This window comes from Limanda limanda, chromosome 11 (assembly GCF_963576545.1).
Source record: "Limanda limanda chromosome 11, fLimLim1.1, whole genome shotgun sequence".
Classification (NCBI taxonomy): Eukaryota; Metazoa; Chordata; class Actinopteri; order Pleuronectiformes; family Pleuronectidae; genus Limanda; species Limanda limanda.
The window spans coordinates 26,642,480-26,658,359 of NC_083646.1; the positions used below are offsets into that span (position 1 = coordinate 26,642,480).

Genomic DNA, 15,880 nt, shown 5'->3' on the forward strand with positions numbered 1-15,880 from the left:
TGGCCTGCGTGCTTCAAGCCGCCGATAGGATTATAAATGACAAGGCAGGAGCAAACATCACTGCCACTCCATATGCTGTATGGATGGCCAGTCGAACAACAGCCTAACAGAATAAAACAGCTTCATAATTATATGAAACTTATTGTTCAAGGTTTTAATGTAATAGAGAAGTTGGGAAGTTAAAGAGAAGGTCAATACAAACATTTTTCTCCAGTGAAAATCCATTTGTTTTTGGAGCCACGTGGCACTGGTGACTGAATACAATCTTGTGAAAAAACAACTGAATTATAAATTGCATTGCCCCATCTCTGTGATCCACTTTAGATAACTGGAATGATGATGTTTTACAGCCAAGCTATAGCATGTTTTGGTAAAGATGAGTAATTTTTCGAAAATCGAATCTTAAGTCATTAAAAGTTTACTTACAAAGTTTCTCTTCAGGTCTTTATTTGTGTGATCTACACCTGAAAAAACAAGAAGACAAGTAGAAATTACTTTATATTAAAAAAGAACAAATGTTGCTTTGACAAAGTTTACACTGAACGTGTGACATTAACAAGTGAGGAATCCACAACCTGTGGGACAACAGTCAAATTAAGCTCAAAACTGTGCAACACTTGATCGTTTGTTAGTGAGCAGGGTTACGCAAAAACGTGGTGAGATATGGGAGTTAGCCGTGTATAAGGTATCCTTTCTCCACCCCCCTTTTAGTTGTATAATACAAGCATAGAAAAATAAATAATTAAAGTCTTGAATAAGTTTCTGCACAATATAGGCTTGGAGCTTTCCATGGTTGATTCTAAGTGTGTGTAGGAGTAACCCAGAAATCAGTTCCTCAATTTTTATATTTTTGGTGCAGTAAAACGGTGCATGTCCAGACATGTCTGAATGCTCACTGTTTCATTTGTTTTCGTGTCTCTGATAGCAGGGTCCTTTCATGTCATTTGAACTAAGAATGTAGAGGACAGGTTATTAAAATTTTGAATTTTGAGTGCCACACTAATAGGGGTAATTAGTTTGCCAAAATGTAATGGAGTCTAGTTTTGAGTTAGTTTTGTTCGAGATCCCGTGTTTTGCAGTGTGAGATATCGCACATGAATGATGGATGAGTGAAGGAACAAATGGGCACAGAATAACATCTGGGCCCCAAATTTTCATTCCATTTATTCTGCCACTCTTTCCATTTCTTATTCTTTCCGTCGCTCGACACCTCTTCCTGCATCTTTTTATCGTCCTCTCTTTCCACATCACTTGCCTCTCTTTCCTTTGCCCCCTCCCGATCCTCCCCCCCTGCCCTCACCCCACCAACCACCACCTCCTCCTCCTCCATCTCTGCCTGCTGCATCAGGGCTCCTGTGGTCTCAGCGAGAGACAAACGAATGAGGGCCCCAGGAGGGCCGCTCCTGCTCTGCCTCACATCACTCATTCACTCACTCTCTCTCTCAATCACACACACACACACACACACACACACACACACACACACACACACACACACACACACACACACACACACACACACACAGGACCTGCCAGCCTTTGTCCCATGCAGGCAGTGCCTCCGTGTTGTCATGGTAACCTGAAGTCGGTTTCACTGTTAAGGCCTGATTGTGTTGAGCTCAGGCGGGATGGATCCCTGACTGGGTGAAGCCTCATTGGAGCCTGACATGCCATGCCATGCTGTGCCATGGCAGGGCAGGTCAACCCGCTACGTCCTCTACATAACCATTGATTCTTTATTCTCTCCTCACCCACCACTTTGAACACACCTCTCCCTAATCAACAAGGTTTCAGATTTCTGCAGGCCTCTGCAGCCATCACATGTGGACAATTTCTCCCTGCTCTTGTTTATTTTTTACAAATAAATGTTTTTCTAATCTATGTTTCTCTCTGTATTTTTAACCCAGTCAAGTCCCCAAGCGCTTTAATAACTGTTGTCATTGTCAGCCACATTGTTTCTTGATGAAAAGATCGAGATAATAAGCTACTTTCGAACATGAACTCCAGAAAAATTCTAGAAAATTGTTTCTGGGCCTTCTCCTGAATTTTCTTTCACAGATGAGAGAATGCAGAAGACATGTTCCCAACAACACAGTGTTCAGGCGAGGGCTGGCGCATCATGCAGGACATGAGGTACAAATTGGAGAACGCTGTGGAGATCACATGTTGTTGTTTACAGTACATAGACACAGATGTTGGTCAGTATTATCAAAGCCTTTCAAATCTCATAAACTTTCCAAGTTAACATTTTCACTGGTCTCATATACATGTAAAGCAACTTTTTTTAATCAAGACACATTTTAAATCTTGGTTTATTTATTATTTCTGATTAGCGTCCGTCATGTGTAAAAAACGTTATCAACTTGCCCTTGAAGAATCATCCACAGAATATCCTGCTGTATTCTCATTTGGGCTCACTTTATCACACACCCAGAGTTTGTACTTGGGCGCTGGCCAGAGAAACTCTGGGTCAGAAGTTTGCGTTTTCACATAAAATCCCTCCAGGTAATTTCAGAAGATTAAACCCGGAGTTCAGTCCGTGGCTGAAAGTAGTTTTAATGACAAATGGTTTCACCAGTCGCATCGTTTTACCTAAAATAAATAAGCTAAAGCCTTGCTAACATCACACCCAAGGACACAGCCAATTGTGTTTGCTGGAAAGCAATGCCACAAAGCAAAGTGACCAAACGCAAACATTAACAATGAATCTGAAAAACTCCCCTGAGCTACAGTTCAGAGTTAAGGCTACAATGTGCATAAGACTCTAAATAAAAGCATCCGACTCTTTTCATGCTTCCATCTTCCTGCTACGTTACGCTCCACCCAGCCCTTCACTTACATTCTTGCCATCTAATCTGATTGGTTAGATGGACGAGGCCCTTTCAAAAACTTCAGAAGGGAACATATCTCAGCACTGCTGCCAGGCTCTTCAATGAGTTTGGGTCACAACAGCCCTTAACAGCAAACCTCTCCACCCTGCTTTGAAGCAGCTTTCAAATAAAAACATTTGAATAGAGTTATATGCTGTACCTGCAACTGGTGTCTGAGAACTAAGGTGGAAAATGTAGCACCAGTTGACACTGAGTTTTTTTCCTCATAAAGAATCAAAAAGTTGTGTTGTTTGATAGATTTCTAACTTCTCAAGGGAACAAGAGAGAAGAGATCTGTGGCCAACTTTCCTCCTAGTCGGAGCCAAGTTGGATTTCCACACTGAACACAAGGCCAAGCGAGCTTTCTGAGCAACTTTGTGTACTCTGATTTATGTCTGTGTATGATGTGTGTAGTGATGCTGCATAATGATCCCACATAATGACATTATTGGGATTTTCATGTGTCATTTAAGTTTTAAAGTGTCAAATATCTTCCTAAAATGATGCAGTGGTTTCTATATTTAGTTCTTGAAATTCATCATTTGTGAAATCAGAAGAAGTGTACAGCTGCTCAGAAGGGAACAGTAAAAAGGAAAGGAAGACAAAGTGAGTGACCACGATAGAGAACGGACGACTGGAATTATAAAAATCTGCAACGATAACCCCCCTCACGCTCTGTTACTGTTGTCACTCACATACCTTCCACCACTAGCAAGGCTGATGGTGCATTGGCAATGACTGTGGTAAAACTCAAGGCAAGCACATTCATATTCAGTGGCAGCCAAATGCAGACCAAAGCCAAAGCAGGAGCAAACATGAAAACACAGGCAGCTAAATAATCTGTTGCTTTTAAGTTCAGTTGTGAGCATGGTCAGATTCAGACAGTGCCAATATCATCAGAGAGGTGTTTCAAATAACTTGACCAATCAGTGACAATGTGCAGCTTCCTAAGCCTCTTTTCCACTGGTAAAACATGACACTAACAGCCACTAACATCGTTTTTTTTGTCTGTGATAGGAATGGACACAACGGCATTCACTCCTGGGCAGCGGTAAGTGATATAGTCTTTATTCTATACTTTTTGTTTTTTGTTTTTTTTTTAAAGCAGCCCATCCAGCACAGTGTTTTGTGTTACAAACAGTGAGACTACTCTTACAGGTTTAGTCCATTAAAAAATGGACAAATAGTATTTAAACAGGGTCACTTCATTTCTGATGCTGATTTGCATCAATACTGGCAAACAGACTTTGAGGTTACGCAACTACGATGATGCATTTTGAGTCAACTCAGTCGTCTATGTAGCCTGACGTTGTCATACTCATTATTCTAGTCAGAATATGAGTCTGAGACCGCTCCATTGGGCTGTGATTATGGGGCGTGTTTCAACTGAACCAGGAAACCAAATGTCTCTTCGCTCAATTGGATATACCTACAACCAATCAGAGCAACGTAGTATGTGACGTATGTCAAGCGACGCATAGTTGTTGTCAGTTGTCTGTTTCACGAGTTTATTCACTCTCTAAATAAATCAATGGATATGCTGCGAATGCCGCTCGTATATCCACCGGAGGCAAAGCCCCCAGGAAGCAGCTGGAGACCAGGGCTGCTCGTGAGAGCCCCGGTCGCCGGCGGCGTTAAGAGCTCAGAGCCTCGCTACCGGGACCCAGGACCCGGGACCGTCCCGGGACCGTCCCGGGACCGAGGCTCTGAGAGAGATCCGTCGCTACCAGAAGTCCACTGAGCTGCTGATCCGCACGCTGCGCTGCAGAGCTCCGCTGTCATGGCTCTGCAGGAGAACAGCGAGGAGGAGAAACGGCAGCTAATCGTTTTTTTCAAGCATTCACTTCCTTGTTGCTCCAACATTAATAGCGTCCCAACATGTGTGTTTTGTCTCATATGTGCTGAGGAGCGTAGTGCCCCCACACTCTCTTTTTATTTATATGACTGCTTGTGTGGCTGCAGCATCGGGGCCAGCTGATAAATTAAACTTTTTATGAATCCCGTAGGAGGACGGCAAAAACATCTTTTCGATCTACAAATGCCTTGATCGTGTTCCTCTGTTCCTCTTTCAAAATGAATGCGCTGTCGATGTCTCCTGAAACAGACTCGATGGCAGCATCGACACATCTCAGCTCTGCAGCGGCAGGCAGCGCTCTTTGGTGACGTGGTTGATGACGTTACTGTAGATCATCTGTCAATCATCGTATAAAGCCCGCCCTGACGATTTGATTGGATCGACCAGCTTCTGTACGAGCAACTTCCCGGACTCAAATGTTGTGGGCGGGGCTAAGGTCGTCTGGCACCCAGGCTATCGTCTATGTGTAGTCTAGGTAAACTCTCACTTGGATCAATTGACTTGCAACAGACAGTGCAGGCCAGAGTGTTACACCATTATAAAATTAACATTATTGTCATTGGGCAGTTTGTAAATATTACTTTGATGCAGTGGACACCCTAGTACTAGTATGTGAGCTAGAGGAGGAGATGAGGATGGGGGCTGGGACATTTAGACCTCAGGTCTCTCCACTAAAAGGTAGGGGAAATAAGAGTTTTGAATTTATTACCCAAATTTCAATAATAATTTTGCATGCAGAAGTAGATCATGTTTTGCTTTGGAACATCTATGACAGAGAAGGGCTTATTGTAGATTTTTGTGGTACTCCACAAGTCATGATGAACTATTTTAAAGTAACCGTCCTACGTGGGGACAGGGTAGTGCCCAAAGGCCCAAAGCAGTTTAACAACAAAATAGCTTACATTGTCAAAAGCTGTGATGAGATCTAATAATATCTGAAGGTTTTAGTTCAATGAAGGGGTGAAGTCCTGATAATTTTTTTTAAATTACATTATTTAAGGTAAATAAAGTTGTTGGTTGACAATCTTTTCATTTGAGGGGTATGATATAGGTTGTGGTTATCCCTGCCAACATATTGAAGATGTCTGGTTTGTGTGTATGTGAACATGAATGTGCTTGTACATGTTGCTCTGAAGCAAAAGAGGTGCTTGTTTGAATCGGCACTGGCACGTGCACAGCATTAGCGCATGTATGCTCAGAGCTGCTGTGTCACACAGGTCAATTAGAGCGTCAAAATACTGCACCCTTGAGTACTTGCAAAAATACATTCAGTCAGGTGTATTCACTCAGGTTGCACCGTACTGCCAGAAATACAGCCATAAACACACTCCAACACAGTCCAAGGTCTTCTGAGTGTGAAAGTAGAAAGCCACGTCCCACAGTTAGATGGAACACTGTAGGTGGTGGAGCCAATGCAAAACCTTCCATGAATACAAATGCTTTGAACCTGGCTGACCCAGTCTAGATTGTGATTTTGTGTGTGTGTGCGAGTGTGTGTGCGTGTGTTTGCTGCTCTGCATGCGTGTCAGCATTAAGCAGCAGCAGATGCACTCTATCTCCTTGCTCCTGCAGCATTCACGCCGGTCCTCAGGGTCAAACACACACACAAATCAGACACAGAGATGTGTCGGAGGCCATTTCGAGCCGACGGTGAGTCGTGCCTGAGCCGCCTCTGAGAAAATGAACCGACATTACTTCAGAGGAGGCCCTCGCTACACCTGGGGCCCCCACGGCTGGCTCTTGCAGCCTAACTCTCCTCTGCAGGAGTTACTGTACAAAATAAGCAAAAGTCAACAGGCTGCCTCAGAGACTGAAAGGTTTAGAAGGACTATGATATATGTGGGATGCAGTAAGCCATGTAAAACCGATGCCAATATTTCTGTAATGAAGCTGCACGTGGCTGATAATTTGTGTTTGCAAGTGTGAAAAAGAAAAAGTGTGAAGGTGTGTATGTGTGAGTAATAGAGAAATGGAGAGAGACAGGGGTATGTTTCACAACCCGCTGAGGGTGAGACTTCCTGGCCCTACACCTCCGTCTCATTAATCAGCTCGGTATTTAAAAAGGGCTGAAGTGGACACTTGCCTGTAATTAGCTGGCTTTGTCAAGGATGTGTGTGTGTGTGGGTTTCAAAAGTGAATGGCAAAGAGAGAGAGATCATGGGGAGAGGACAGATGAGTGATGGAGGGTGGAAAGTTGGATAGAAGGATGGAGTGGGAACATGGGTGATGGACAGGCTGGGATGACGAAGAAGGGAGGACAGAATAGGAGTGGAGAGGAAGAGAGGACAAGCTGGAAGAAGACGGGAGAAAGAATTTAGAGGCCATAACACACTGTCGTTGAACGGCACACGTCTAAATAGCCACCCCTGCTATTTTGTAGGTGCAGCCCCCGAACCAGCAGTGTCTGGATGTGCAGTGTGCCGCCCTGTGACACTTCATGTCCCTGTCCTAGTTCTAGCCTTACCCCCCCCCGAACATGTCTTTTTGTTTCTTCGTTGTCCTGCTCCATGTGCAGCACTTCCTATTGGTGCTGGGGTGGAACTCGGTGTGTGTCATGTGATGTGCTGCTGTGTTCAGCTCTAGGAGGACTAAGGGGAGGTGAGAATTTTTTTTTACAAGACGAGAGGAGACTGAAGGGAAATGATGGTAAGACAGAATAACAGAAGGGATGTGTGGATAGAGAAAAGGTTGATTTTTAAAGTGGGACATTAGTATTCAAGCTGCACCCACTCATCCCCCCTCACCACACCCTGCTGCCCTGTCTGCCCAGCGGCCTGCTCTCCCCCTGTGATGGGCCCACAGCTGAAGCTGGGGGTGGCAGAGAAAGTGTGTGTGTGTGTGCGTGTGTGTATGTGTATGTGTGTGCGTGTGCGTGTGTGTGATAGAGAGAGACTTAGGTTTATCGCAGGACTTAAACGCTCCCTTCAACGGAAATCTCCAGTTTAGACAGACCTCTTTTGTTTTTCTGGAGTGCGTTGTTTTCAGTGCGCACTCAAGAATGTATTATCTAAATTTCACCTGCAAGTTTTCTGTAAAACAGTGGGTATGCACGACTTAAAATGTCTTGTTATTTCTCAGAGCAAATCTAAGCAGTGTCACACACGTTTACATGCACACATAGATCCATTGATGTAGATCCAGCAGAAAACGAAAGTCAAGCAGTGTGATCTGTAACACTGTTTAGCACCAGAGCAGCAAAATTCTGAATCATGACTTTAGCTATAGAACAATAGAACCCGACATCATGCATCCTGTGTGTCGTATTTAAACAGGAAACATAAAGTCTACAACTTAAGGCTGTAATGGTTCACAAAAGTCACGGTTTGCTACGTACCTCGGTTTGAAGGTCATTATTTAGAACGTTTTCAGTACAGCAAAAACAAGAAATGCAAAAAGTGGAGGTGCTTCTTTTTTCTATTAAATTAAATAATTGATTATTGAACAGATTATGGGTATCATTCTTAAATTCTGTCATACTGCCACTGGCTACAACCTACTAATATATTATATCTACAAAATACAATCTTAAAATATATTACGGAGCTTGATTACTTTCAAGATTTCTGCAGCAGAGTATGGTGCATATTCGATGTGACTAAAACACAATGACATTTGTTTTTAAGAGTGTGGATCCCCGACAGGCTGGCAAGGTGGTTAAAAAAAAGTGGTTAGGTCATGTTGGCTGGGCTTTTATGCTTGATTTTTCATTTCTTATACAAAATAGTAATTCAAAGCTTTGTTTCCATCAGGAACTTTATACTTACTATTTTGTTTGTATATAACTATAGGCTTTCTACGGGGCTCCTGTGTTATATTTCTTTTTCATGCAAGTGCCACAGATAAATGGGCTGAAAACTACTTTCCTTTTTTATACTTACAACCATTTATTCTGAAGCTAAAAAAATGTAAGCATTGGCACCAACGTAGAAGTTAATGGCTCGGCTCCAGTGATGTACAGTTGGCATTATTCAGCATGTCTAATACGTTGTTTATTTTTCAGAAAATGAAGACACCTCAGGGGAAAAGGAGGTGATTTTTCTCTCAGTATTTGACATATTCACTGGTGATCCCATTCATCTCCATCAGCATCACTCGACATGTCATAGTCGCAGTGTACTCTTTTCCATCTATTTAATTCCTTGCTGCAGTGTCTGCGTACATCTTCCTGCTAAACTACCTCCCAACTCCTCCTCTGGTCTCCTCCGCTGCTTTGCTCTCATTTGACTAATTATATTCACGGGGATCGGTGTTGACAAATTCATTTTGAAACCCATTAGTCCCGTGGCGTTGTTTAAACAATGTGCACGTTAATGTCCATTGCTTTATAACCCTGATTCACATTCTAATAGCCGCCTGATAAATCAGGTTATCTGCGACACCTTCTACACGCCGTGAAGAGCGGAAATTAGAGAATTATTAACTATCCGTGGTGTTCTGTTATGTCCGGGTGTGTTAGGAGGAAGAGGAGAGGAGATGACAGAGCCGAGGAGGGGGGAGGGAGGGAAACCCAGAGAGAAAAGAGAGAGAGAGAGAGAGAAAGAGAGAGAGAGAGAGAGAGAGAGAGAGAGAGAGAGAGAGAGCAGCTAAATTAAAGGGATAGGTTATGTTAAATGGAGACAAGAGGGAAAAAAGGAAAAGAAAGAGATAATAAGAAACATGAGGAGCCGCAGGACTATATAAGAGGGTAAATCTAGTCGGGACTAAGACAAACATTAAAGAAGAGTGAGAGACTGGGGGCATTACATAGAAGATCATAAAGGGGGAGAACAAGTAGAATATCGATTTAAGAACAGTGTACATTTAACTTTCTACTTTAAGCCTCAGATACTTTAGATATAAACTCAATAATACATATATTACATGACCATTTGAAAAGCTGCTCAAACCGGATGGAAAATGTATCTGCGTCTTTCAACATTTGAGCATTACATTGTTTAATTTGTGTTTAGAGCCAGCTCATGTTGTCTGTTCTTCAGTCTTTCATTTGACGGCTATAATGCTGCACATTCACACACTCAAACTTCTGTGAATTCAGTTCTATGAGAGAGCTACTGAATCACTTTGCTCCAAACCTTAGTGTAAGATGTTCCAAACAACTCCAGTAGTAACTAAATCAAGGCTGGTAACAGGATTGGGCCCTGAGGCGCTGGCACTCCTTGCCTGAGGAGAGTATGCTATACTCAGCAGCACTTCACCTGTTTGAAAAGCATTGCTTAAAGCATATTTTTATGAGAAAACCCTGTTATCCTTGATTTTTAATTGGTTTCAATGGATGTTCTTCTTTCTTTTGATATATATTTTTTTATGTTATCTGTCTTATTTTTGTTTTGTCTTGTTTCGTTGTGTGTTGTATTGTTCAAATGTACAGTACAGTATTTTGTAAAGCACTTTATAACCTTATTTTAAGTGCAACAGAAATGAAGTGCGTTATAATTGATTAAGATGTGACCTTATTCATTTAAGTGGGCCTGTCCAAACATAGGGTTATAAAGGTAACATACACATGTTTAACTAAGATGATACGACACTGTTTCTAAAATCAATATTCTCTCACAGTTTTCACTCTAAAAATGTATCACACAGAAAAACACCACTAATCAGTTTTCAGGTAGGAGTGAGACAAATACAATTGGATCCAGAAAGGGTGCTTTGAATTATCAGGGGCTGGTTTATTTGAGATTTTTACAATGTTTGAAAGTGGTAGCAAAGTCAAACATTTTATCTCTCAGACCACAGCTATGGTAAATGTAAAGGTTTTATGTTCACATTACAAAGTAGTGTATCTCAGACATGTATGCGGATTATAATTAGACGAACCAAACCCCTTTTTTTCATGCCCCTGCACTGTTTTGTTGGTGCCCTTTGCGTTGGGCAGCCAAGTGTCAACACAGTGTTGTCATTGAAATAAAAAAGGGAGCTTCACTTATATACTTGGTGCTGATATCGGTTTCATATACTCAAATTTAAAAGAGAATTTGTGATTTATACTTCTTTCAAGACCTTAAACGTTGTGGATGAGAAATCTTAAAGGAATTAGAATGAATTTCATCAGGAGCATTTTACAGTCCATTGTTAAACTGATGCATACATAGTTTTTTGTGCTATTAGGAGCTGATGTGGTTCTCTAGAGACTGTTTGCCAACTGGACTGACATTTTTAGGAAACTTAAAAGTCCTTGTTGTCCAGATATGAACATCTGCCTGACCCTAATAATACTTCTAGTGACCGAGACGTGTTATCTGCTTCATCCCCTATGGGAAAATACTAAGATGTTTCTACTGTACTTGAAGCTTTTTGGTTTGACTGTTTTTGTGCAAGTTGGAGCAAGACTCTTCTCTGTTTATAGATCTGTGTTGACGCAGCTGATTCTTATATTCACCACTGTGAAAACCGAATTGAAATTCAGCAATCTTATCAAACATCAATGCAGAAGAAAACTGCACATCATCAAAACACATGTGTTGTTACCTGAACTTGTATTATTTCTCCCTATTGGATATATATTGATCTAAACCATCTCAAAATGTTCACTTCTCCTCTACCTCCATCTTTACCTACTCCTCACTTCTCAAACCAATCAACAACCTAATCCTGGCTGCTTCTCTTATCCTTCCTCCTCTTTCCACTGTGCTTCCCCCCTTCTCCTCCCATCACCCGCTGAACAGAAACAGAGTCTGATGGTGTCAGTAGCCCTGCCTGTTGGAGAGAGTGAATTAGACACACACGCCTGATTAGCTGCTTGTTTACCCACCAGCACCACTACGGTTTTGATCACGGGGCTTCAAGATCAACACCAGAGGATCATCTCCTCACACACACACACACACACACACACAAACCCACTACCTTGACCACTGCTTCTCTGTGTGTGTGTTTGTATGTGGTGTGTGTGCCATCCTGTCCCCGTTGAGGCGCCCACCATGGCAAAGGGCTCTTAATTAAGAGGACTGGTATGTGTGTGTGTGTGTTCTGGGGGTGGAGCAGCTGGCAGGAGGTACTGGGGCCAGAGAACATCTGCAGGAGGCCACAACGCAGCACGCCTGCACACACACACACACACACACACACACACACACACACACACACACACACACACACACACACACACACACACTTGCACGTCAACATGAACACACATAAACACACGCACCATCGCCATTTGGCAACTCAACTCACACCCCTGAGAACATAGTACCATACACTTGCATACATACATACAGACCCATTGAACACTACCATCACCACTGCTGATGTACCAGTGGGACTGTCACCATGGCAACCCAGGACTGGTCATGTCACCCTGATTTAGTGAGATGGGTGACAGCAAGAGAGAGTGAGAGATAGGCAGGCGATAAAAAGAGCAAAAGACAAAGACGGAGAGTGAGGGGCATTAAATACCCTCCACAATGCTCCGCTTCAGTCTTCTTTTGAAACAAAGGGGTAAAGAGAGAGCGAGAGAGATAGCAAGAGAGAGAGAAAGAGGGAGAGAGAGAGCGAGAGAATCCAAAGGCGTCTCATCCACCAAGCCGCTCAGGATGTGAGGAGGTCAGGAGCTTAGAGGACTTCAGACGCACCACAGGGCCCTCAGAAGTCAGTCTCCCTTTTCAGTAAGTCACAAGGAGAAGTATAGCTGTGTAACACATACACACACACACACACAGACACACACACACACACACACACACACACGCACACACACACACACATACACACACACACACACACACACAATGTTATCATGTTGATAGAAAATGGAAAGGTAGAGAGGACGAGAGGGATTTTGTCCTTGCTACGGGGCAAAGGCTACAGCTGAGGGTAAAGGATTAAAGGATCATATCAGCCTCGAGAGTTTTCTTTATCTCCTGCTGTTATGTGTGTCAGCCCATATAAGGACGTTACTTTAACATCAAGTGGTTTGCTTTGCTTTTCACCCCCCATGACATTGTATGTTTTCTGTTAGAATATGAATGCATGATTGCAACATTACAGTAAATTAAAGGTATTTCTGCGGTTACCCAAACAGGACCATGACAGAGTGTGATTTCAACCAATTCCTTCCTGCACAGTTTCTCTTAGATCTGTGCATACATGCACAGAGAACAGATACATGTTTTACATGTGGATTTGGTGGTGATGTATGAAAACAGATATTGGAAATAAATCTATAATGGCTGATTGTTTGAATTAATGCTAGTTCTGTTTATTTGATGTGTTTCAATGTGCCCGAGGTTCTCGGCTGTACCACAAACTGCCTCTCAGAAGACATTAAAGATTTTCTCAGTCCTAAGTCGAAGTCTTAATAATATTCTACATGAATCATTTGAATTATATGTCATTCAAGCTTCCACTCCACTGGAGAGACAACACATTTTGACAGATTAAAACATCAGATCTGGATGGAGTGATATGGAGACTGTAACCTTCTCCAAATTAATACTTGAATCATACATGAATGCCATATTTCCATCACCTTTTCTCCACTACATTTTCCATCGTTTGAGATCTGACTGGAACTCTTTTAATTACATCATCATCTTTTTCTGCAAAGACGGCTGTGACTCAGGTGAGCTCCAGTCCCATGATGCCACACTTCAAATATTTCTATTAAACACACTTGAGTTCACCTTCTTCTTAATATTTAGTTAACATTTTGAGGACTACAGATAAAGACAATAACACTAGTGATCACTTGTAAAAGGCTTTCTTCCTTGTGGGAAAATAATCGCTAACATACGTGACCGCCATGCGTTATACTGAAAAATTATGTGAGATGCAGACTACCAATCATCAAGTCCATGGCCTCATTTGTTAGCAGTAATTGCACCAGGGTACAACTATTAATGTAATAATGATGTTTAAACATGGGACACTGAGCACCTTTAAGTCATCCTCTGTTTGTTTTTTGCTATAATATTCCATCACTGTGTTACATAACAAAGGGATGAGCTTATTAATAGCTGACGCTGATTTGTTAGAGGGAAAAGCCAGGGTGTAAAAATAATAGAACACACAAGCTGCTGCTTTTAAAGGCATTTGGTGGTTTAAGGTGAATATGTCTGTTTTAAAAAAAGACAAAGGTCCGCAGTGAAGAAGGCAAGGGTTAATGTCAAGTAATCTTTGGCTTCTAAAGAATAAAAGGTCAATGGCAACAGCATGAGCCTGGGGTCTCTGTTTGGACATGAACTGGGAAATGGTCCGTACATGTGTCATTGCTAATAGCTGCTGGAGCTTGTGAATTTATTTCAGGCTCAGCATGTGGCAATGGGTGTGTGTGTGTGCGCATAAGCAAAGTCCTGTGTGTCTGCTTTGTGACTATGCATCTGTTAAATAGTTTTATATGTTCATGCATGTGTGTTTTCGTGCGTGGGTGCGAGAGAGATAGCATAGTGTGACATGAGATTTACGCATATTCATTATTCAATATTTGTGCTCCTTAGAGTGTTCTATACAATATTGATCTGCAGCAGGAGCTCAGAGTATACGCGCTTGACCATTGACCCCAATAAAAGCATAATACGCCTCCATAAAAAACAATGTGTCCCCAGTCTGCAATGACTGGGTGAGCAGCCACTGAACCGGAGCAGGTCCAGTAACAGTCCTGAAATATGACAAACAGTGTATGTTCAGGACTTCTGAGAATATTTCACATCAAATAAAAACATTTGAGTACATTTTTGTAGAAAACAATATATTTGAGACTATTGACAATTATATCTTGGATTTGAGGTACGCGTACTTTGTTTTAAAAATACTTTTAACACATTAAACATACCGTTAAAAGTGAGACAATTGTATCCTAACAGCACATTTTTGGGGATAGATTCATTCTTTATACATGTACTCATTCGAGATTTTAGTTCAGATTTGTAAAGATCATGTTCATTTTCTGTAAAAACAAGGACTTGGATGCACGAAAAACTCTTGTTTAACTAATCAACACAAAACATGCCAAACTTCATACAAAAATAAATCAAGTTAATCACCGGTTTGGTAAGAAATATCTAATCACAAAGCTTAACATTCTGAATTTTACACTGTTAATGTCAAGCACAAGTTAGGGATTTTCTTTGATAAAACATTAAACATTTTTAATTATTTTCCTTTTTACACACATTTAGGACAGTAAATAGTGCTATGGTCCAAACTAATGACAAACCATTTTGAATTTGGTACAGCATCTGATTTGCAGCAGCATTAAGACTAATCGGATCTGTGAAGTATTATTTTGCAGTTCATAACATGATGTGTCAGAAACTCAGTTGAAATAATTAAAATTGATGACTTAAACACAAACCTGTTGTAGTGTATTGATAATTACTAATAGAGAATAATTATTTATGTGTCACCAGAGGGACAGTTAGTTATTTTTTGGTCACAACCAACTATTTCTGTCTTTTTAGGTGCTTAGTGCTTCACTAGCTAGCTGCTTACAAATAATTTTCCACAAATGACTGATACGTAGTGTATACTCAGTTAACTAGCCTTTTCAAAACAAATATAAAACATTTCATTGCTAAAAATGTGGTTTTTGAAACTAGAGCTATTGTGATGAAAAAGCAATCTATGTATTAGTGAGTACAGCTTTGAAACAAAAATTGAAAGTGGAATTTCCAGGGGCTAAAGTTACTACCAGCTCTTGAGTCTGCAGGGAGACACAGCTAATGTTACACGTTATGAATACAGAAGTACAACTGAAGCACTGTTTTGAATTTGTAAAGTTAGCTGGATAAGAAAATCTCTTTTGTTACCTTAACTAAACCAGCACAGATAGACAGAGGAAATAAACATGTTATGATTAATTTAAAGACTCTTACATAGAAGATCATAACAAGAACGCAGTGCATGAGTGTATGTGTTTGTGTGTGTGTGTATTTGCAAAACTGTGCATGCATGCTTGTTTGTTAGGGTAATACAGTTATGAAAACATGCTCTGGTTGCAGCCAAATTCAGCATTAATGATGGACCAAGATCAGTTCTGTGAGATCAAATACTCCGTCTGATAAATAATGTAGCGTACAGGGCCAGTGACAGTCCCGTATGGACCAGAAAGATGTTGGAAACCTAATGTATAGCAGGTACTGGAAGTATGTCAGCAAGTGATGTTAAATACTCTGGGGATAGAGGAAGAAATACTGCCAAATACATTGTGTATAGT

At 41.4% G+C, this 15,880-nt stretch overlaps 1 protein-coding gene across 1 annotated transcript in view; it reads right to left on the reverse strand.

Annotated features, from left to right (window-relative positions):
- Positions 1-15,880, reverse strand: part of LOC133014610 (furin-like protease kpc-1) — a 161,983-nt gene that overhangs the window by 69,906 nt on the left and 76,197 nt on the right. Inside the window, 1 exon segment of the mRNA XM_061081874.1 lies at positions 427-464. Within this exon segment, the coding sequence (XP_060937857.1) occupies positions 427-464 (38 nt within the window).